Source organism: Sapajus apella, unplaced genomic scaffold, assembly GCF_009761245.1.
Source record: "Sapajus apella isolate SASKATOON/1434 unplaced genomic scaffold, GSC_monkey_1.0 scaffold28, whole genome shotgun sequence".
Lineage (NCBI taxonomy): Eukaryota > Metazoa > Chordata > Mammalia > Primates > Cebidae > Sapajus > Sapajus apella.
The window spans coordinates 13,405,929-13,430,801 of record NW_022436968.1 but is presented as its reverse complement, the minus strand read 5'-3'; the positions used below and the strand labels follow the sequence as shown (position 1 = coordinate 13,430,801).

The 24,873-nt window shown below is 41.5% G+C and overlaps 1 protein-coding gene across 6 annotated transcripts in view; it reads right to left on the bottom strand.

The window, feature by feature from the left end:
- Positions 1-24,614, bottom strand: part of CERKL (ceramide kinase like) — a 133,126-nt gene extending 108,512 nt beyond the window's left edge. For 4 of the 6 annotated variants that reach the window (XM_032292775.1, XM_032292767.1, XM_032292771.1 and 1 more), the window contains exon 1: positions 24,189-24,556. In XM_032292775.1, the coding sequence (XP_032148666.1) occupies positions 24,189-24,426 (238 nt within the window). In that variant the 5' untranslated portion in view covers positions 24,427-24,556. Of the gene's footprint in view, positions 1-24,188 lie in introns of all 6 variants that reach the window. The other 2 variants (XM_032292772.1, XM_032292769.1) reach the window with 2 other exon arrangements.
- Between the last annotated feature and the right edge of the window lie 259 nt (positions 24,615-24,873).

Below are 24,873 nucleotides of genomic sequence, written 5' to 3'. Positions count from 1 at the left end.
ACAATAAAAAACCTCATTGGTCATGGTGGCTGCTAAGATCCACCTTTGAGGAAGAACTTGCCATGCCAGGGCAATGAGTATAGTTATGGTTACAATGGCCACCAAGGATTGGTACCCTCAACTTCAGAGGAGCTGAGGTCCTACACTTCCAAGGCAGCCCACAGCCTGTGACAGCACAGCTAAAGTTGGCCACTTTTGAGCAAGGCAGGACTCCTAATAGGCAGTCTTTTTCCCAAGTCTTCACCCTAGGCAAGCAAAGACATTGTGACATCTGATTGTGGTCTGAGGCTCTCACTTCCCCAGCCTGCCTGATCCCCTTTACAGGTATCAGATTGATGGGCATCCCAGTCTGAAGATTATTCTTGCCCATGGGAAACTACAGGGCAGATAAATTAGTTTGTTCAAAAAATAAATTGAAAGGAAAATAAAAGAGGAATCTGTGGATGAGAAAATTTAAAAGACATAGCCATCAACTACAATATGGACTTCATTTCAATGTTGACATATTTAAAAAATAGAGAAACTATTAGGGAAATCTGAACACTAACTGGGTATTTAAAATTATAAAGATTATTTTAAATTTGAATAGTAATACCATTTAAAAAAAATCTTTATCTTCTAGAGAAACATGCTGAGATGTTTATAGATGAAATTATATGATGCCTAGGAATTGCTTCAATCATTCCAGGGGAATAAGGGATGTGGGTTGGGTATAGGTGAAATAAGGCTGACCATAAATTGAAAACTGTTTAAACTCAGTAATGGGTCACATAGAGCCTTACCCCTCTTTGTGTTGAACATGAAGGCTTATTATACAATTATTTCTACATTTGGGTATGTTTGGTGGTTTCCATGAAAAAATATTGCATAAAAAAACTTGTTAAAAACTCTAATTTATCACTCCCATTTTCTTCATTTGTTCAGAAATTGGAAGTGGCCAGAAAAATGGAATAAGCTAAAGATGGAACTGTCTTAAAAGCCTGAAAGAAGTCAGATAACATTGTTTCAAAGGTTATTATTATTTTGGTTCAGACCATGACGCTTTACTGCCACCAACTTGGATGTCAGACAGATTCCTGATGGCATTAGGGGGAGTTCTTGCTTGCTTGACTGGAGAAGCAGCATAACTGAATGGGTTCAGCGCAGGCTCTGGAATCAGACTGCCTAGCTTTGAACCCCAGCAACTGCATTAATAGCATGACCTTGGGCAAGTTATTTAACACCTCTGGGCCCTAGGGATAAAAATCCTATCTAGACTATATAGTTTAATGCTAAGGTTAACCAAGATAAGATACTTAGCACAGAAACTGGCAGAGTAAACAAATGTAAATTGTTCACTATTTTCGGTCAAGCACTGGGTACTATTATGTAGTAGCAGTGGTAGTTTCCAAAACACTGTTTCTAATGAAAATCTAGGAATGTATGCAGGAATTTCCTGATGCCAGCTGGTACATTACTTTACATTACTTTATACATTACTCTAAAGTAATATATAAGTTCATAACCCCATACCAATGATAAACACAAAAATGCTCACCAATTGTATTTTTGGTGCCTACACCTTCCTGCTTGCCTGTCTACCTCTGGATTCAGTCATCCACTACACTAAGGTTCCTCGAATTCTGGTTTGCATGTCAAAAGCTGGCTAATGGTTTAATGTCCTTCAACTTCATGCCTCTCTCTCTCTGTTCTACTTCTCCTAGCACATACCGATTTTGGCCAACACACGAGCATTTAGAGCCACGGCGGAGAGTTCCTTCTCATTGCTCATCACACCCACATACACATGCAGACACACACAATCAAAACTCACTTGCTCAGTATATACTACCCGCATCATTGGCACAGTACTTCTAAAACTTGGGCAGGAATACAGTCAGAAGGTTTTAAAGAAGTCTGTGTTTTGGATTTCAATGATGCTTGTAGACTTGTCAATGTCTGAAATGTAATCTAATAACCCAATCAAGTGGCAGGTAGATGGGATAACAAGCGATATGGTTATGAGTATTCTAGTGCTGAGATTATACAGCTGCAATGAATTATATCTATTAAATCCCTGACCCTTTCAACAAGGATGCTCCATTTCCCCAAATTACAGAGGGTACAAAAATGTCCTGTCTAGGCAATAGCATCTTCCTGCATACTCAAATGCTCTGTTCTCTATATCCATTGCCCTGGTTCTCTATTCCTTTAGCTTGGCTATGTTTAGATTTCCACAATTCACTTCAGAACTTCCTACTTTGGACAACCCCATCTGGATTGCCCTCTCTGGTTTAATGACCTTGGTCCAGCCTATCTGATTCTCAATTTGCATGTCTCTTGGTTTCAATGAACCCACTCCTAGGGGAATAGTTCTGTGCCAGTTCTAGACCCATAGGGGTGCAGGGAAGAGAGAGAGGAAGGGTCTCCAAAAGTAGATCAGTTTTTTTTGTTGTTTTTATTTTTTATTTTTTGTATTGCATTTTAGGTTTTGGGGTACATGTGAAGAACATGCAAGATTGTTACATAGGTACACATGTGGCAGTGTGTGTACTTCCCCATCACCTATATCTGGCATTTCTCCCCATGCTATCTCTCCCCAACTCCCCACCCCCTGCTGTCCCTCCCCTATTTACCCCCAACAGACCCCAGTGTATAGTGCTCCCCTCCCTGTGTCCATGTGTTCTCATTGTTCAACACCCATCTATGAGTGAGAACATGCAGTGTTTGATTTTCTGCTTGTGTCAGTTTGCTGAGAATTATGGTTTCCAGGTTCATCCATGTCCCTACAAAGGACACAAACTCATCATTTTTGATGGCTGCATAATATTCCATGGTGTATATGTGCCACATTTTCCCTGTCCAGTCTATCATCGATGGGCATTTGGGTTGGTTCCAGGTCTTTGCTATTGTAAACTGTGATGCAATGAACGTTTTAAAAAGTGTTTGCCTTCAGATGGTGCCACATGGTTGTAGCATATTTAGGAAGAATATTAGTTTCCAGACATTCACAGGTCAGAGTACACAGACTAAGATAGTCACCATTTCAAATCTATGTAACTATTCTTGTAGTAAGATCGAATTTGCCAAATTTCAGTTCAAACAATGTACAGGTATTGATCGACTTACCACCTATGCAACTTACGACCATCCGACTTTACGACCACAATTGCTAGCCACGACTGCTCCACGTTTGGCAGCGCAGACGTCGCCCAGCTGGGCGTACGACAGTGCGGACCAGCTTCTGGCAGCACTAACATCTCCGCGTGCACCATTTCAACTGTACATATAGCCTACTCAACTTATGGCCAAATCGTGTTACGACCGGTCCGCGGTCCCGACTGTGGTCGTAAGTCGAGCACTAGCTGTATCACAATTATCATGAAAAATAATACAATGATTTCTATAGACAAGACTTTAACTTTACTAGTAACCAACTAATCCACACGATAAAAATATTTTTGTACACACAAAATATGTTTATATATGTGTGTGTATGTTTGTGTGTGTATATATATTTTTCCCTAATATTGGGTCTCACTATATTGCCCAGGCTGATCTCAAACTCCTGGGCTCAAGTAGTCCTCCCACCTCCGCCTCCCAAGTGCTGGGATTTCAGGTATGAGCTACCATGCCCAGCCCACAAAATATGTTAAAGGACTCTGCCACTTTGAAATGTCTAAGCTTAGTTGCTTTATCTTTAAATAGGCAGTTCAAATTGCATGACCATATCAGTTCTACATTCAGGTTCATTTTTTGAAAGCCATATCTTCCTATGTAGAAACAAAGACACTAAAATGAAAGCCTGGGAATAAAGAAAACATTTTCAACTCTCCATGTGTCAGAGCTGTGTTGTTCAATGCAGTTGCTACTCACCACATGCAGTTATTGAATTCGAATTAATGAAAATTAAATATAATTAAAAATTCAGCTTCTCAATCACATTAGCCATGTTTCTGTTCAATAGCCACATGTAGCTGGTGGCAACTATATTGTACAGTTCAGATATAGTACGCTCCCATTTCAGGAAGTCTAACTGGACAGTCCTGCTTTAGAAAATTCACTCTACATTTGTTTTCTGTGAGACTCAACTTACCCTAATCAAAAGCTAAAAACTGAGAATATTTTTATAAATTAGTAGATCTGTCAAAACATTTTAAAACTTTATAGACAGTATTTGCAGTTACTATGGAACTTTGCATCCATTTTTTTAAAATGTCTTTATATTTGACAGCTTAGGAACAGAACTAAATCTTTTTCTAAAGAGGCATTTTTTTCTTAATGTGTAGACTGATGAATCAAAGCATCATGTTTTACTGAGTAATCAGTCCTTCAATAATTCAAATGAGTAACAGGTCATATTGGGGTTTAACCCCTGCTTCCATTATTTCTGACCACACGGTCTATCGACAGATGTCTCACTTGGGGTGTACACAACACAACACCGGGTATCTGTTTCACGTACATCTGTTCCCAAACAGCTTAGACAGATTAATACTTAGAATATACACTGCTCTGCTAAGTCCCACATAATCACTAACTCTTGTTTTGAAATTTTTTCTCATTTTCACATTTTTGCACATTATCTTTCACACTGCTGAGTTTCAAGTAAATATTTATATAAACTTAAAGTTCAAGAAAATCATTTTGGCTCTCTTATAACAATAAGAAACACTTTCCAGGCCTCATTTTGAAGCTCAGCTTTCTCAGGTTTTCTAGTCACTACTCTAATTCAGCTGAGCTCTGAGTTGTGGCAGGAATACTTTTTTGAATAAACAACATGAAATTGGTAACTTAAGATAGTAAGTGTATGAAAAATAAAGTTAAAAGCCATAATTATGATTCAAAAGCCAAGTTTTATTTTTTAAAAACCTTTAGAACATATGTAAATGCTAATCATAGTGTAAAATCTTCACTCAAAAATTTGATAGATGCAGTAAAATGAAGAATGGATGAGCTAGTCCTTTTATCCATCACGAAACAGCTGCTTAAAACTAGCCTCAACCAACTCTTTTCTTCCAGAAAATGGTTTCTTCCTTTCCAATGACAATACCTATGCCAAAGCAATTGCCCACTTCTCGTCACTGTACCTCAAAGCTGAGTAAGGGGAGCAAAGGGCTTTGACCTATATTTTCTAGGAGGTTCTTCTAATTAGAAATTCATTAGGACTGTGAAATTCCTGTTGTAAAATACAACACCCCTCCACACACACCAGACGGTTGCGCCATTGGCCATCCAACCTGAGATTTATTTGACAAAATTCCCTAACGCCTAAAGGCCATAGAAATAGATATTTTCTTTAACATGAAACTTCATAGGTGGTCAGAACTGCCAGTACTTAGAGACAATATGATAGAAGCCCCTCACTTTGCCAGTGAATAAACTAACTCCGACGTGTTAAATAACCTGTGCAAAGTCCATTACACATCTTACCATTTGCTGAGACTAGGTATCTTCTTAGCGCCTTCAGTGGCTACTCCTGAAACCTTTCCTACACCACAGGTGGGAGCAGGTTACAGAGAGCTGGGGGAGGGAAGCTGTGAAAGATCCTGTAGTGCTTATTCATACTTCAAGATGCTATCCATTAGGAAATTATGAAGTTAATTTCATGAATCATAATGAACATTTGTTTGTAATGAAAACAGAACATATCAGAGTGACTTTTTTTTTTTTTTTTTTGAGACAGAGTCTTGCTTTGTCATCAGGCGCCAGGCTGGAGTGCAGTAGCGTCATCTTGGCTCACTGCAACCTCCACCTCCCAGGTTCAAGCAATTCTCTTGCCTCAGCCTCCCAAGTAACTGGGACTACAGGCATGCACCACCACACCCAGCTAATTTTTGTATTTTAGTAGAAACGGGGTTTCACCATGTTGGCCAGGACGGTCTCAATCTCTTGACCTTGTGATCTGCCCGCCTCGGCCTCCCAAAGTGCTGGGATTACAGGCGTGAGCCAACCGTGCCCGGCGCTGAGTGACTCTTAAATTGCAATGGTAAGAATTTTTTTTGTGAAATTTTTGTTTTAGACAAATCACATATCAGTACAGAAATATGTATAGTATTTGTCAATCCCTACAGGGCCGTCACTTCAGGGGGCCGAAAAGAGTGGAGGAGACACATATTTCCAACATGAGATAGCATTATGAGCATTTGGCATCTCTGTCACAGAGATCCCTAAATTGATCATTCTTAAACATACTAATGTATAAGCTTAACATTGTCTAATCTTACGCATTACTTACTCTCCCCATCAGTAGTTTTTCCTTTATGGGAAATAATGGCATTACATTTATTCACACAGGACGATAAACAAATCCTGCTTTGGGGAGGCACAAAAATGCCTGAATCTTCTGCTTTAATCTAACATTTCAAATAAAAGCTTACCACTTGGTAAATACATGTTCCTAGAAGTTTGTCCTTGGTTGAGATGTAATCAATGCCAACAGGTGATCAGCAATGCTTTTGAAAATACTAAACACTGAAAATATCTGATCCGATATCAGCACAAGCTAAGGGATAAATCATGAAATATGCAAATTAGTCTGTGGTATCTGTCCACATCCCCTTTCTGAGGTGTATTCACACTTTTTGGCTTCTCACACCCAGTCCCTGGCACTATACTGGGGGCTGGCCCTATTGGGCACAGCACTTGACCTGCTCTGCCCTGGCAGGGTCCTATGACCCAGCGTTGTCTGATCTCTTGCAGTTGACCTCAAAAACACTCACCTGATCCCTCTGTCATTTCTTCAGGATTTTTCTCTCTTATAGGTCACAGTTAGCTTGATAATTACCTTATTTTAACATGAACTCATGCATGATTCTGTAATTAAAATGGCCATAATTTAAGACTGTAACAGAAAGATTATCAAGCACCACTGCAGTCAATGAAAAAGATATTTTCTGAATTAATGATATCCTTTTGTAAACACAGTTTATATTTTATAATGGCAGCATCCTAATCTATTTATGCCCTGGCTCAGCATTTTCTACTCTGCAGCTAAGCAACATGGAAGCTTCCTGCCATGAACCTCACATCAGAGATGTGGGCCAACCTTAACTCTTATAATAGAAATTCTGGAATAACTCAAAGTTGAAAAGAGCCTCAAGGAGCTTACCATACAATGGGGGAAAAAAATCAAAGTTTTATTCAGTGTCTCAGTATATGAGATCCAATTATGCCTAAAGAAGAAACAACTGTAATGAATCTTCATTAATTTTAATGAATGTAAACATGTAATCATTCAAATAGAAGCACAAAAGAAGCTAATTCCCAGCTGCTGGAATGGCAAGAAAGAGTGCATACAGAACTAGTTTTGTAATTCTTTCAATTACAGGATGGTAAAATATGAGGGAACTACTGAGAAATAAGGATGCAGAGAAAGGCAGGAGCCAAGCATGGAAATCTTAAGCCACGCTGAAGAGTGTTTCTCTCACCCCATTTTCTACTTCAATGGGCTTCAAACAAGACAGTCAATTTCTGCTAGGCAAAGAAGAAAACCAAGCAGACAGACTCGGGGTCTTTTATTCACTATTCCAATCAAGGCACCTGTAGTTTTCTGTTATATACTGGGGATGCATTTAAGAATTTTTTTAAAAGAGTTTTGATGTTTAAAAAGGGGGAGAGGGGAATATGCTTTTGTAGTTGATGAGGAGTTGGTATCAAGTATGTAGGAATGTAGTCATCAAGTTAGAATAGGCAAAACTAAATCTCATGAGACCAGTAAACCAGTAACGAATTCATTCATTCAACAAATATTAGCTATATGCCATGCACTCTTTAAGGTGCTGACAGTAAAGAAAAAGATATTCTGAATATCTTTCCTCTCTCCCATCTAGATTTAGTCTCCATCTTTCTCCACTTGCCCTGTTCCCTGGGAGGCTACACTGCATGAACTACACCAAGTGCTTCCCTTCCCCTCTGGTTTAAAATTGGCTTTGGACTGTGAAATGGGCCAGAAAAGAGGGAGATTGGATAATTTAGTCCCCACCTCCCTCCCTGCAGGATTAGTGAGGAAATCAGTCAAGCTGAGGCAAAGTTCACAGCTCCTGCCTAGTGGCCTCCTCTACATAGTCTCTCTGAATCCAGGTTCAGGCACCTGCTCCTTCACTATGCACTTAAAAATAGTATCACCTGCCCAATTATTACTAGTCCCAAGAGTACTTCACTATCCCTATATCCTGCCTACACGTTTATAAATACTGACTTTTAAAAATTCTTCTCTAGTTATCCTAATATAAACATGCCATTTTTTTCCCATTAGGACAGCCACTAATGTAACAGATGAATCCTTGCCATCTTGAAGTGGGGTGGTGGCAGAAAGCACAGAGATTAGAAAGTATATAGTATACAAGAAGATAAATGCCACTGAGGAATATAAGGCAATAAAGGGAATCAGGAGTATGTAGCAGATGGGAATTTTATACAGGTCACCAGAGAAAGACTTGCTAAGAAGCTAGCACTTGTGCCCAAATTCAAAGGAGGTGAAGGAGTGGGTCAAGTGAGAGAGTATAAAGGCCTGAGCTAGGGCAGTGATTGGTTGGACAGAGAAGAATCGTAGATTTGAGAAATACTAAGTAAATAAAGTAGGCAGGATTGGTGGGTCTTTAGAAATAGTGAGTAAGGGACAATGAGGCTGGGGGTTACCCTCAGAATCCTGACTTGGATAACATTCCAGATAGCCTCCGAAATGCTCCTTCACATACTAAGCCCCTATTTCATTAAATAGATTTTCTGTGCCTTTCTTCAACTTTCCTCCCTCTGCCATTTATGTAATACAAAAATTTCGTTGCTTGTTATTTTTTTAAAAAAAAAAAACACTTTTCCTCTGACTGGGTTATTTCAAAAAAATCTATTTTCAAATTTTGAAACTCTTTCTTCTGCTTGATCTGGTTTATTCCTGAAGCTCTCAATTGTGTCTTTTACTCACCACTGCCTTCTCCAGATTTCTGTTTTTAAATGCAATTCTATGGATCTATCCAAAATAAGTTACGAGCTAATTCTAGTTATCCTAATTATTGTCCCATATCTTACACAAACCTAAGTAGCAAAGATAAATATTCTGATAGCTGATGCTGAATAACTAGTGGGTTCCATAACCACGACAGGGAACAAAAGATCAGTAGTCTGCAGAGCAAGAAGAGTTGCTTTCCTGATAAACTTACTAAATTTTTGGCGCTCCTGGAGGTAGATGATGGTAGATGAAAACCACAATGGGCAATACTACCCAGAAAGCATGTGATGAGGAACAGCAGCTTAGACGACACTTCTTTGGACTCCACCATTTGGCAGGCAGATGGAATGAAGACCCCATGGGAGACTGATAAACTAGGCGGGTGGTATTACAAAAGCCAAGAGTTAAGTTAAAGTCAAATGAAGGAGAAATATAAAAGATAAGGTCTAAAAGTTCCTACTTGATAGAGCAATTAGAAGACTCTGTTAATCTTTGCTTGAAGAGTTTCAGTAGAGAAAGAACAAAGCCAGGTCTCAGATGGTTGAAGAATAATTAAGAGGTGAACTAACTGAGGTGGTGAGAGTAAGCCAATTTTTCTAGGAGCTTATCAGAACAAGTGAGAACAAAAAAAAAAAGAAAAAAGAAAAAATAAAAGCAAGGTAGCAGCTAAAGAAAGAACCTCGTAGGATCAAGGCAGGGAACTGTTAGGATGGGAGAGTCCGGAACATATCTCTGTGCTTAAGTTAAAGAGCTGGTAGAGAGTGAAGGGTAAAAAACCAAAGAAAGAAAGTGTAACAGATGAAACAAATTTCTAGATGAAGGTGAAGAGATGGGATTGGTTTGCCTTCAGTAGAGATGACAACATTTATTACGTGGTCACAGGTAGAGGCAAATGAAGGGGAATGAAGGTGAAGGTCACCAAAATGGAAGAGGTCTACAAAGTCTGAAGTTTTAATAATGATTGTTATATAACCAACACCAATGGCCAGACTTTGGATAAAGAACACTGTGAGTCAGACAACAAAGTTTTAAATAAATATGGAAGAAAAGCTGGAAAAAATCATCCTGGGGAGCCCAAAAAGCAGTTTTGCAGTCCTTTGAGCCTGCAAGTGTGCAGCCTGACAATCAGCCTGACACACCTGTCCCTAGCAAAACTATACCACCATCAAAAACTCCTGTGGCCTAGGCCACTGAGACAACCACAGACATTGCTGATGAAGATTACAGCTGAAAACACTACAGAGACCACGCTACTGAATCCACCCAAAACCAAAGCCAATGTACCATACCCAAACAACACTCCAGGACCCATCTACAGGAAAAGTCTCTCCCTATGAAAAGCACTCCTTACAACTGGAAATGTGACTATTCCACTAGATGTGCAGATGTCACAAGAAACATGAAAAAGCAAGGACACATGAAGCCCCAAAAGGAACACAAAAATCTCTAGTAACAGGCCCCAAAGAAAAGGATTTTATAAAATGCCTGAAACAAAATTGAAAATAATGATCTTAAGGAAATTCAGCAAGATACAAAAAAATACAATCCAATGAAATCAGGAAAATGTCATAAAATGAATGAGAAATTAAAACAGGATATATCATTTAAAAACACAGATATCTGAAGAAAGCTGTGAATAAAGACACAATCGAGAGCTTCCAGAATAGAGCAGATCAAGCAGAAGAAAGAATGTCAAAATTTGAAAATTGGTTTTCTGAAATAACCCAGAGGAAATGTATTTTTTAAAAAAATTAAACAAACATTTTTGCATTATAGAAATGGCAGAGGGAGGAAAGTTGAAGAAAGGCACAGAAAATCTATTTAATAAAATAGCTAAAAACTTCCCAAATATTGGGGGAGATATAGACATCCAGATTAAGGAAGCATAAAATTTCCCAATTAGATTAAACTCAAAAAGATTCTCTCTGTGGCACGTTACAGTCAAGCTGCCAAAAGTTGAAGACAGAATTCTAAAAGCTGCAAGAGAAAAGCATCGAGTTACATGTAAAGGAATACTCTTTAGACTGTCAGTAGATTTCTCATCAGTAACCTTATTACTGATGTAGGCTAGGAGAGAAAGGAATAATTTATTCAAAGTGTTGAAAAAAACAAACAAACAAACAAAAAAACCACTATCAGCCAAGGATAAAGGATACCATATCCAGCAAAAGTAGCCTTCAGAAATGAAGGAGAATAAAAGCCTTCCCAGACAAGCAAAAGGTGAGGGAATTCATCACCCCTACACCAGCCTTACAAGAAATGCTTATCGGAGTGCTACAGCTGCAAATGAAAAAATGATAACTATCATGAACACATGTTAAAGTATGAAAATCCCCAATAGAGGTAAATTTACAAATCCAATGCAGAATGTCCCTGAGATATCATGGTACTATGTAAATCTCTGAGTCTTCTAGATGAAGGTTTAAAGTCAAACTGGTCAAAAACAACAACAGCTACAATGGCTAAGGAATACATAGTGAGGAAGGAGACCCAGGCATCTAGGATCACCTCCCCCTTGACTTCCACACTGCATTTCAATAGAAGAAAAGGCTGGCCAACTGGTGCCTCCTAAATCACCTTCCTGTAAATAGCAGGCATGGTATGGAGTAATCTCTCCAGAAGACGTTGTTTCTACCTAAACAAGATCAAAGCCCCAGACCACTCCTCCATCCAGAGACCAGAAACCCTTTCACATGTAATTCCTAAAACTGTAAACCCGAGACCCTTTCATATGTGATTTCTAAAGCTATAAACCCAAGACCCCTTAACTTATAATTTCTAAGGCTGTAAACCTAAGATTCTTTCACGTGTAGTATCTAGAGTGTAAGCCTATAAAAAGGCAGAGCTTCTCTTTGTTAGGGGAGCTTGGCTGTTTGGACAAAACATAAAGCCTTTCTCCCAGGCCATAATAATAAAACCCCTTCCTTTTCTAGTTCAGTGTCTGAGAGGTCTGTTTCTCATGGCTGCTCCTGCTTCGTTTGGTTCCCTGACTGGGAAACAAGTTTTAGTTGGCAGAAGGCCAGAGAAGCCTCTCAGACCATTTGCCTAGCCCGTCAGAGCATCCCTACGGGGAGGGGAGGTGGGGGCGGTGGCTCCCGCCTAACGACACAGTTCCTGAAAGCGCTCCTGGGCAGGTATTTGCCCGGTGGAGAGCCTCGCCAGAGCGGAGCAGGAAAGCCCCCACAGTGTGGATCCGCCCAGCAGCGAACACCGAGACAGAACGAGTACTAGGAACATCTGGACAACAGAAACCTGGTAGGATTGGTCCCGGGAAAATTGCCCACCTCCTTTAGATGGAAGTGTGGCCTGATAACCCACGGGTGCCAGATTTGGCACTTTTGAGCGTGTGTGTGTGTGTGTGTGTGTGTGTATGTGTGTGTGTGTGTGTGTGTAGGGGTCCAGCTGGATTCATCAGCCATGAAAGGTGGGAGTATCAGGCCCATTAGAAGGGGCCTCATACTTCGAACAATTTGTAAGGCTAGCTGGAATTAGAGACAGCCACATAATGCTGAGTGGAGGAGCCTTTGCCATCTAGGCATTGTAAAAGGATTGAAGTGAGTGTAAATTGGAGAGTGTATACTGTGTCTCGCTGGGCGGGAACTGCTGTGGGTGGAGTAACACTCTCTTAACTGTGGGAATTGTTTTTTTGGCACATAGGCATGGGTCCCCCGCTCATAGCAAATCCACCTCTTTAGAGACCATGCTGAAAAATTTCAAGAAGGGATTTAGCGGAAATTATACAGTAGCTATGACACCAGAGAAATTAAGGACTTTATGTGAGGTACATTGGCCAGTACTTGGGGTAGGTTGGCCCCCAGAGGGGACCCTCAACAGGTCTCTTGTCTCCAAAGTAAGACATGAGGTTATATGCGGCGAGCTAGAACACCTTGATCAATTTCCGTACATAGACTTGTGGTTGCAGTTAGTTTTGAACCTTCCAAAGTGGTTAAGAGGACAGGCAGTGACTGTTTTAGTGGCCAAGGGACAGACTGCTAGGAAAAATCCTCCCTCCCCCACCAAGAGATGCGGACTCCCAAGATCTAGCGCCTGGACGGGGCAGAGTCAGTGGCAGAGACATGGACCCCAATGTCCTGGCAGACCTGGTGGCTGAAGAGATTTTGATACCAAAAAGCCACAGGCTCTTGTTGACCTACTGCAAATGATTATTCAGACTCATAACCCCACTCCTGATGAGCTGCTTATGTATCTTTTTAACACAGACAGGCTGGGTGAAGCGTTTCGCATGTATACTCCTTTTGATCCTGAAAGCCCTGAAAACCAATGCATAAATATGACATCTGTCAGTCAGTGTGCAGAAGACATCAAATGAAAATTGCAGAAACAGGCAGGATTTGCAGGCATGAATACCTCAGTTTCTGGAGAAAGATAACCGGGTGTTTGTGAACCGAGAAGCAGTGAGCAGTACAGAAATCAGAGAAAACCAGTGTCGGGCTCAATGAAATGCCAACTTGATAGCTGCTGCTATTAGATGAGCGTCCTCAAGAGTGTGGGGAAAGGGGGGTTCCTGGAAAGCCCTGCAGTCTGCCCCCCTGCGCCTGCAACGTGATCAGTGTGCTTGCTGTAGAGAAGTGGGGCACTGGAAGGACAGGTGTCCCCAGCTAACAGCAAAACAGGAAGACCCTAAGCGTAAGTCTTCAGACAAAAGTAAAGGAACTCTGCTCAGTCTAAAGGAAGGGCCACTGGACTAAAGCAGGGTGCCGGGCTCATATGCCCCCAAAGAGCCCAAGGTCCAGACGACCCCCATCGAAGGAAACAAACCAGTATTGTTAGAGCTACTAAGGTGTTAGGAAAACAGACTGTTGTACTTGCTGAACTGCCCCTACCCCTTTTCTCCGGCAAAACTTGTGCACATTAAGGGCTACAACTATCACATTCAATAATGAGGACTCCCTGCAGCTAAGACTGCCTCAGGCAGGGGTTATCCAGGCTCTCACCATCCCTCAGGAAGGAGGGTGGAGACCTTCCCTAACCAGGGACTGAAGGCTGGTATTTCCGCCCAGGCCAGTGCAGGGCTTGCGTTTGGTTAATCAGACTACAGTGACGTTGCACCCAACTTGTGCACGCAGTTGGGATTATTGCCATCAGAGGATAGTTGTTTAACTTGATTGGAATAATACTTCTTTAGCATTGGACTGGTCAAATGCTATTTGCATTTCAATGGGAAAAATCCAGAAACAGGTGTGACCACCCCAGTACACTTGGTCCCAGCTTCCCAGGGGCTCAGAAACTCTCTCACCATCTTTGGGGAGGCACTAGCCGGTCACCACCCCCCAGAAGTTTCTTGCTAAGGACCTAGGCTGCATGCTGCCCCTATATGCTGATGACCTTTTATTGGGACACCCCACAGCAGTCGGGTGCACAAAAGGAACAGTTGCCTTACTTTGGCACCTGGAGGACTGTGGGTATAAAGTGTTTAAAAAGAAAGCCCAGATTTGCCGACGGCAAGTATGATATCTGGGGTTCACCATCTGGAAGGGGGGACGCAGCCTAGGAGCAGAGAGGAAGCAACTCATTTGCAACCTGCCAGAACTCGAGACTAGAAGGCACGTGAGGGAGTTCCTGGGAGCCATGGGTTTTGTAAATTGTGGATTCCAAACTTCTCAGTACAGGCCAAACCTTTACACAAAGTGACAAAGTGGGGAGGGGAGAAGACAAGAAACCCTTTGAATGGAGCATAAACTAAAAGCGAAACTTTCATCAGCCCTGGCTTTGGGGCTATCTGATTTAACAAAGCCTCTCATGCTATATGTGTCAGAAAGAGGAGGGAAAAAAAAGAAATGGCAATTGAAGTTCTAGCATCAACTCTGGCAAGAATTTAAATATGAAGGCACCCCACACAGTAGTGACCCTAATGAATACCAAAGGACATCATTGGTTAACAGATGCTAGGCCTACCAAATACCTGAGCCTGCTAAAGTGAAAATCTCCGCATTACCAAAACTCTGCCACTTTGCCCCTGGTGCCAGGAAACCCAGGAAATAGCCCGTGTGCTGCTTCGAGATCGCATCCCTAGGTTTGGACTGCCACTGCGCATTGGATCAGGCAACAGACCAGCATTTGCGGCGAATTTGGCCCAGAAGACAGCGATGGCCTTGGGGTATTACTTTGGAAACTGCACACTGCCTATTGCCCTCAGAGTTCAGGAAAAGTGAAAAAAATGCACTGGACCATCAAAAATAGCTTAGGGAAAGTGTGTCAGGAAACAGGATCAAAGTGGGTGTAGGCACTTCCCTTAGTGTTATTCCAAATTAGGTGCACTCCCTCTATGGGGACAGCATATTCCCACTATGAAGTCTTATATCATAGGCCCCCTCCCATACTCCAGGCACTCCAGGGAACTCCTGGAAACTCCTCAGGAGTCAGGAAAGATTGAGTTAGGATGCCAGTTACCAGCTCTAGGGAGAATCGCTCAGGATATTTCAATCTGGATAAATGAAAGATGTCCTGTAAGCTGGTTCTCCCCAGTTCACCCTTTCTCACCAGGTGATCACATGTGGATAAAGGACTGGAATGCAGCCTCTCTAAAGCCATGGTGGAAAGGACCCCAGACCATGATCCTGACCACTCCCATAGCCGTAAAGGTAGAGGGAATCCCAGCCTGGATCCACCACATCCGTGTGAAAACCAGCAGCAGCTGAGACTTGGGAAGCTACACCAAACCCAGACAACGACTGCGGAATCACCTTAAGAAGGACAACAAGCCCTGCTCCAGCCACATCCTGGAAGCTGGCTAGTCCACACACAGCCGAAGCATGAGGAAATTCATCACGGGACTTGTTCTTAATATTTGGACTTGTACAATAGGGACATTAACTGATTTTGAAGAATGCTCTCAGTGTGTACACAAGGTTACTAAGGTAGGACATAGAGTCACTGCCATTCTTTTGTTCTCCAGTTATTAAATGTACAGGAACACAGAAGGGAACCTGTTTATATAATGGTACTCAGTATTAGGTGTGTAGTCCAGGGGATGGACAGCCCAATGTATGCTACGACCCATCAGTGCCCCCTACACATACAACTTTTGAAATTAGACTCCTAACAGGGCGATGGAATAGCCCTACTAAATTAATAGCTAAAACAGAGAACAATGGAAGCCCAAAACAGGTTACACTAAGGTTTGATGCCTGTGCAGCCATCAATGCCTATCATTTCAGTAGTGGGGGTTGTGGTTCCCTTGGATGGGAACAAAGTTATGCAAAAGAGCATAAGTATATCGGCCAGAGAACCTACTGGTGCAGTAATTGCATTTTTGGGTCATGTGTCATCTGGGCCACTTGGAAAAATAATACAAATAATCCCGTTCAACTTGTAAAAGGGAGACACATCACTCCAGAGAGTAATGTCCCTTGTGTCTCAGGACATTACAACCCAGTAGAATTAATAATCACAAATCCCCAAGACCCTAAATGGGAAAAAGGGGAGAGTGCAATGCTAGGAATTGATGGGAAAGGGCTTGACCCTGGAGTCAGTATCCAGATTCAGGGAAAAATCCAAAAACGTTCAGCCTGGTCAGTGTACCAGCACTTTTATGGCATATTAAATAAACCAGTGCTGGAGCTTCCAAAAAAGACAATTTGTTCCTCCAACTTGCTGAAAATGTGGCCCTTTCCCTCAATGTTACTTCCTGCTATATATGTAGAGGGACAACTATGGGTGACAGGTGGCCATGGGAAGCCTGTGAGTTATTACCCTCTGACCCTGTCCCTGACCTGACCTCAGTTCAAAGGGTTCAAACCAACAGTTCCTGGGTTTTAAAGGTTTCAATTATTGGACAATATTGTTTGGCCAGAGAAGGAACAGACTTCACTATTCCAGTTGGAAAGCTTAGCTGCATAGGGCAGCAACTGTATAATGGAGCAGTGGACATTATAACCTGGAGGGGCTCAAATTATACAGAAAAGAACCCCCTCCTAGAATTTCCAAAATTACAGGATGCTTGGAATCACCCTGGGTCCCAGAGAGACTGAACAGCCCCTCCTGGGTTGTACTGGATATGCGGACATAGAGTATATATACAGCTGCCTGAAAGATGGACAGGTAGCTGTGTCATAGGCGTCATTAAGCCTTTTTTTTTCCTATTATCTGTTAAGACAGGTGAGCTGTTAGGATATCCAGTCTACTCTGCCCAGGAAAAAAGAAGTCTAAAAACAGGTAAATGGGAAAATAAGTGGCCACCGGAAAGAATTATTGAGTACTATAGGCCTGCCACAGGGACAGGGAATGGCCCATGGGGACAGTGGACTCCTATCTACATGCTAAATCAGATCATTCAGTTGCAGGCTGCCTTGGAAATACTCATTAATGAAATAGGCAAAGCTCTGTCCATTTTGGCCGGACAAGAAACTCAAGTGAGAAATACCATTTATGAGAACTGGTTGGCCTTAAGATTATTTGCTGGCAGCTGAAGGAGGAGTCTGTAAAAAATTCAAACTAACCAACTGCTGCCTGCACATAAACAAACAGGGTCATGCAGTTAGGAACATAACCACTCCAGCACACATGCCTGTTCAGGTATGGCATAAATTCAACCCTGAGTACTTGTTTAAAGGTTGGTCCTTAGACTTGGGAGGACTAAAAACCCTCATCATAAGTGTGATAACAACAGTGGTTGTTTGTTTACTACTCCCCTGCTATCCCCCCTTGTTCCTCTAAATGGCTAAGAAATCCTTTACTGGTGGAATAGACCAGAAAAAAACACATCACAAGGGTTTTATGTCCATCATTATCAATCAGTTTCTTTAGAGGATCTGGAAAATGGGAATGAGAATGTGACCTCTTACTAGTATTATAGAGTGGTGAGGGTCTCAAAGTGGGGGAGGTGAGGAAGGAGACCCAGGCATCTATGATCACCTCCCCCTTGACTTCCACACTGCATTTCAATAGAAGAAAAGGCTGGCCAACTGGTGCCTCCTAAATCACCTTCCTGTAAATAGCTGGCATGGTATAGGGGAATCTCTCCAGAAGACACTGCTTTTACTTGAACAAGATCAAACCCCCAGCCCACTCCTCCATCCAGAGACCAGAAACTCTTTCACATGTAATTCCTAAAACTGTAACCCAAGACCCTTTCATATGGGATTTTTAAAGCTGTAAACCCAAGACTCTTTGACTTATTATTTCTAAGACTGTAAACCTAAGATTCTTTCACGTGTAGTATCTAGAGTGTAAGCCTATATAAAGGCAGAGCTTCTCTTTGTTAGGGGAGCTTGGTCGTTTGGACAAAACATAAAGCCTTTCTCCTGGGCTGTAATAATAAAACCCCTTCCTTTTCTAGTTCAGTGTCTGCGAGGTCTGTTTCTCATGGCTGCTCCTGCCTCAATAGTAAAGAAATAAAGGCAACAAAAATATAAATTGGGGATGGGGGAGGAAAAAAGTCTAGATTATTTTTATGTGACTGAAGTTAACTTGCTATCAGCTTAAAATAGTTTATTATAACTACAAAACTGTTTATGTTAGCCCCATGGGAACCACAAAGAAAGCAATTACAGCAGATACATAAACAAGAGATAGAAAACAAGGCTTAGGACCACAGAAAACCACCAAACCACATAGATAAATAAGAGAGAAGGAAGAACTGAGGATCTACAAGACAACCAGAAAACAATTAACAAAATGGCAGAAACAAGTCCTTAACAATAAAAACCTTGAATATAAATAAATTCTCTAATTGAAAGTTATAAAGTGGTTGCATGACTGGAAAATAAAATTCAGCTACATGCTGCCTACAAGAGGCTTACCTCACCATTAAAGACTTTTGAGTGAAGAAATGGAAAAAGATATTCCATGCAATCAGAATCCAAAAGTGAGTGGGAGAAGCAATACTTATGTCAGACAAAATAGACTAAGTCAAAAATTGTAAAAACATCATAATATAATGATAAAGGGATCAATTCAACAAGAGGATATAATAATTATAAACATACATGTACCCAATACCTAAGTATCCAGATATATAGAGCAAAATATTCAACCTAAAGAGTGAGATAGACTTCAACACAATAATAGTAAAAGACTCTAACACCTCACTTTCAATAATGAATAAATTATCTAGACATGCATACATACACACACTCACCAACACACACACACAGAGATCAAGAAATATTGGATTTAAGCTGCACCATAGACCAAATGCACCTAGCAGACACCTAACAGAACATGCCATTCAACCGCTGTAGACACACATTCTTCTCAAATGCACATGGAACACTCTTGAGGAGAGATCACATGTTAGGCCACAAAACAAGTCTTAACAAATTTTAAAAGATAATATGAAGTATCTTTTCTGACCACAGCATTATAAAACTAGAAATCAGGCCAGGTACAGTGGCTGACGCCTCTAATCCCAGCACTTTGTGAAGCCAAGGTGGGCAGGTTGCTTGAGCCCAGGAGTTTGAGACCAGCATGGGCAACATAATGAAAGCCATCTCTACTAAAAACACACAAAAAAACCATTCACCCAGGCACAGTGGCACATGCCTGTAGTCTCAGCTACTTGGGAGGCCGAGGTGAAAGGATTACTTGAGCCCAGGAGGCAGAGTTTACAGTGAGCCATGATCACGCCTCCACACTTGAGCCTGGGACACAAAGCAAGATCTTGTCTCAAAGAAAAACAAAAGAAAAATAACTAGAAATCAACAAGAAAAACTGACGACTTCACAAATCACAGAAACAAACAACATGCTTCTAACAACCAATTTATGCACCTACAACAGCCAACTGGTTTTTTAAGATGTCAAGAACATACATTGGGAAAAAAGACAGTCTCTTCAACAAGTGGTAGTAGGAAAACTGGATACTCACATGTAGAAAAATGAAATTAGACCCCTCCCTCTCACCATATACAAAAATCAACTCAAAATAAAGATTTAAAATGTAAAACTTCAAACTATGTAATTACTAGAAGAAAACAAAAGGGAAATTATTCAACACTGAGCTGAGAAAGGATTTTAAAAATAAGACCCCAAAAGCACAGACAAAATAAATAAGATTACATCAAACTAAAAACGTTTGCACCTTAAAGAAAACTATTAACAGAGTGAAAACAGCTACAGAATGGAAGAAAATATTTGCAATCTATACATGTGACAAAGGGATAAAATCCAAAATATAAAAGAAACAACGCAACAGCAAAAATAACCTTTTTTTTAAAAAAAAAAAAAAAAAGAAAAAGGATGGGGTTTCACCATGATGGCCAGGCTGGCCTTGAACACCTGACCTCAGGTGATCCATCCACCCTGGCCTCCCAAAGTGCTAGGATTACAGGTGTGAGCCACCGCGCCCTGCAACTTGATTTTTTAAATGGGAAAAAGACCTTAATTGACACGTCTCAAAAGAAAACATACAAATGACCAACAGGTACATTTAAAAAAATGCTTAACATCACTAATCTTCAGGGAAATGCAAATCAAAACCACAATGAGATACACCTCACTCCAGTTAAAATGGCTATTGCCAAAATGACAAAAGAAAATAAGTATTGACACAGATATGGAGAAAAGGGAGCACTCACACATTGTTGGTATGATTGTAAACTAGTACAGTCATTATGGAAAACAGCATGGAAGTTCCTAAACAATTAAAAATAGAATTTCATATGATCCAGCAATCCCACTACTGGGTATGTATCCAAAGGAAATAAAATCAGTATGTTGAAGAAATCTGCACTCCCATGTTTATTTCAGCACTACTCACAATGGGCAACCTAAGCAGACAATGGATGAATAAAGAAAATGTGATATATAAACATAATGGAATAATAGCCATAAAAAAAAATAAACTCCTGTGAATTGTGAATGGATAAACCTGTAGGACATCGTGTCAAATGAAATTAACCAGACACAGAAAGACAAATACCACATGATGTAACTCACATGCAGAATATTTTTCTATTATAAAAAAGTTGATATAGATAAGGCAGAGATTAGAATACTGGTTACCAGAGACTGGGAAGAGCAGGGGAGAAGGAAGGATGGAGAGAGGTTAATCACCAGATACCAAGGTATAATTAGATAGGAAGAATAAATTCTGGTGTTTTGTTGCATAGCAGGGTGACTATGGTTAGCAGTAAGACATTCCATATTACAAAATAACTAGAAGAGAGGCTTTTGAATGTTTTAACCCACAAGGAAATGAATATGTGAGTGAAGGATACACTATTCTGACTGGATAATTGTACAACATAAATATCAAAACAGCAAATAGTATTTCATAAATATGTGCAATTACAATGTGTCAATTAAATTTTTTTAAACAATTAAAAAGTTATTAGACCAGCTGTTGGATCTGGTTGAGCTAATGTGCTTAAGAAGCACATGTATAACATTCTATCACACATTTGATTTCAACTTTTTTTGACTTAAAAAAAAAAAAATCCCCATAAAGTGCTGATACTTTTGTGCCTCCCAACTTGACTTACAGCCTGTTTTTGAAAGCCTCACTTCTACAGGGAAGGGTAACACATCCATTATTCCAAGTCACCCCTGAACCCAATAAAATGAACTACAATTACTATGGTTATGCTCATTTACCCTGCCAACAAGACCATCAATTTGTCCCAATTTTGGCAGTCATAGCCTTCATAAAATACATTAATGTCTTTGCTCATTACTCAAGATGGAAAATTAGAAAAAGATCACATGGTATTTTATTTCATCAGTGAAAATAATTAAGGCACTATGAGGTTTAAAAACTAAGCAGCCTTGGTGGGGCATGGTGGCTCATGCCTCCCAGTACTTTGGGAAGCCGAGGCGGGTGGATCATGAGGTCAAGAGATCAAGTCCATCCAGGCAACATGAAGCCCCGCCTCTACTAAAAATACAAAAATTAGCTGGGCATGGTGGCACGTGCCTGTAGTTCCAGCTACTTGGGAGGCTGAGGCAGAGGTTGCAGTGAGCAGAGATTGCGCCATTGCACTCCAGCCCGGCAACAGAGCGAGACACTGTCTCAAAAAAAAAAAAAAAAATGCTCCCAGCTAAGCAGTTTTGAAAACGTATGTATGTTCTAATAATGTCCAGTGACCTCCCCTACCCACCCTCATCTTTTTCTGAGACAGCCAGACATGGACATGCCCTCCCCCGACCACATCCTACCATATCGTGTCCTCCCAAGTACAGTAACTTTGATGTAGCTCCTCTTCCATTTCATCTTTTACCACTCACATCTATGTTTATTCAACAGAAAGTATTTCTCACATTTAAATATGTCATCTCTTAATATCTTCCTATTTCCAAGTGTTTCTTTTTTGTTTTTTGTTTTTGAGATGGAGTTTTGCTCTTGTTGCCAGGCCTGGAGTGCAATGGCATGAACTCCGCTCACTGTAACCTCCGCCTCCTGGGTTCAAGCAATTCATCTGCCTCAGCCTCCCAAGTAGCTAGGATTACAGGCACAAGCCACCACGCTTGGCTATATTTTATCTAAATAAAACATTTCTTGGTTTCTTCTATAAATAGAAGTATTTACTAAGGCGCTAGGCTTCTGTGCCTTCAATTTTAGAGGCCCAAAGTGGTTTGAATACCAGGTATTAATTACAAAAAAAAAAAAAGAAGTACACCTGTACCTCTTTAGTAACAGTAAAGGAAAAGAATAGTAAAGGAAAGAAAAGGTACACCTGTATGTCTTTTTTTGTAATTAATAATAAAGGAAAAGAAAACCAAATGGTTTTAGGGCATAATTAAACAAAGAATCAGTACTTACGAACCATTAAAGTTACAAATCTGTCAAGATGTATTTTAGAACTCTACTGCCAGGAGTGCTAATTAAAGCTATTTTTCTCAAGCACCACTCAATATGAAAGTGTTTTTCTCATGTCATTTTTTTTTTTGTACACAGATACTGCAACATTGGTTTGTATGACCTCTCATTGCACAATGTCTCATTTTAATTCTATAGTATTTCAGCAGCATTGTAGGTTAAATTGGATCTTTGGGCTAATCCAAACTGTGATTATAAACTTCTATATTGCATAACTCGAATTGCCTGAAAGACAAATCATTCTGTACTATATTCCCAGCTTTTAATTTAAAACATTCAAGAAAATACTTCATCTTGGTTTTTAAAACACCTGAAAACATTTTTATTAAGGTCAAACACCATTTTCATGAAGTGAGCAAGCATGGCACACACAGCACAGGCAGAATTCACAATCGCAGCCGGTGCTGGGGCCCTGATAGTTGGTTTCATAGACTTTTGAGGAAGAAACTTTAAGACAGTGACTCTTTCTATTCTGTAACATAAATAGCACCATGTGTCTCGTTTTCTAACAGGAACTTTTTTTAAAATTTCATAAATTTGTATTCAGCTAAAAGAGGTTGAATACAAAATTCCAAGGTTTCCCAAGTCATCTCGCAAGTAGATAACCTTGATATAGTAGTTCCTCACATCTAAGCTCACCACTCACATCCAAGTTAATTCAACAATGGGGACTATTTCTGGAGTTTAGACTTGAAAATAAGACTATATTGTAAGATGGTCTTTATAAGATAACTGTAAATCTATAAGACTATTTGACTAAGACGTGAAAATAGATTCGAAGTATTTGTTATAAACTACAGCATTATAACTTTAGGTAACTAAAATTTTAAGTCAATAAAAGGCAAATGTACTCAAACCGCTTGATGTAGCTAACCATCGCAAAACTGTGATCCAATATTCTAGGGTCAATATCAAAAATCAAAAGTTTCGAGACTGAGCCTGAAGAAGTCTTGATTCTAGACAACAGCAAGAAAGGTGAGGGTAGAAAAAAATACAGAATCACTCCCAACGCTCTGGGGTTACATTTTCAAGTCAGCAAAATGAGTGTTGTATTCAGAACTCGTGTGTAGGCGTATCTGTAAAATGTTTAAAGTTTCAGTGAAACTTCAAAGTTGATGGAGTAAAACATTTTCCACTTGGAGTGGCGGAGTAATTGACCTTCTCACGTTTGTAAATTACCTTCCCTTTGGGGCTCCAGATTTTCTGCCGAGACGCTGAGCAAAAGCTCAGTGTGACGTTTGCCCGGAGACGGTCCGGAGGCGGGAGAAAGCGTGGTGGCGAGAGGACCCCTGGGGGTTCTGGGGTGGGGCGAGGGGCGTGAGTTCCCGGCTGGGAAGCTGGAGGCGGCGACCTGGGGACTCGGGAACCTGTCCCGGCAGCGTGGAGAGCGGGGGAGGGAAGGAGAGAGGAGGGTGGAGTGAGAGCGCGCGGGTGCGGGCCTCGGGCCGGGGAGAGGGAGGCGAAGGCGCGGATGCTCGGCACTCACCCGCCGGGCGCTCGGGCAGAATGGGCCGCCACCGCAGGGCTCGCTCGCTCAGCACCACGTCACAGCTGCCCCTCCCGATCTCGAAGATGCCCCGGAGCAGAATCCGCTCCGCTGCCGCCTCCGTCTGCTGCGGGGACGTTAACGGCGCGGAAGGCACAGCGGCAGCCTCCGGGGGCGCCTCTTCCTCCTGGCCGCCCTCCAGGGCACTCACCCGGCTCCTGCGCCTCCTCCATGGCATGGCGGAGCGGCAGGCTGGGCCCGAGCCAGGGGGCCGGGGAGGCCTTTGGAGGAGGAGATGTAGGGCGCCGCGGCCCAGCTCTGGCCGCGTCCTGCGCTGCCACAGCAACGGCGCGCAGGGCAGGGACCCAGGAGGGAGGCGGGGCGGGCAGGCGGGGCCGCGCCAGAGGCAGTCCAGCACCCGGCCTGCCAGCCTCTCCGCTTCGCCACTCACCACAAAAAGACCCAGCTGGAGGGAGAATAAGTGGCTCCCTCGCCCAGCTTCTCTTGTAAAGTAGGATTCCGCACTTACCGTAACCCCCAGTTCAGCCAGCGCTCCTCAAACTTTAACTTGCGTATCATCCGTTGGGCATCTTGTTCAAATGCAGATCCTTGTTAAATAGGTGTGGGGCTGGCCCCCAAATACCACAAATGTAAAAAACTACTAGGTGATGGCTCTCGCTGGCCA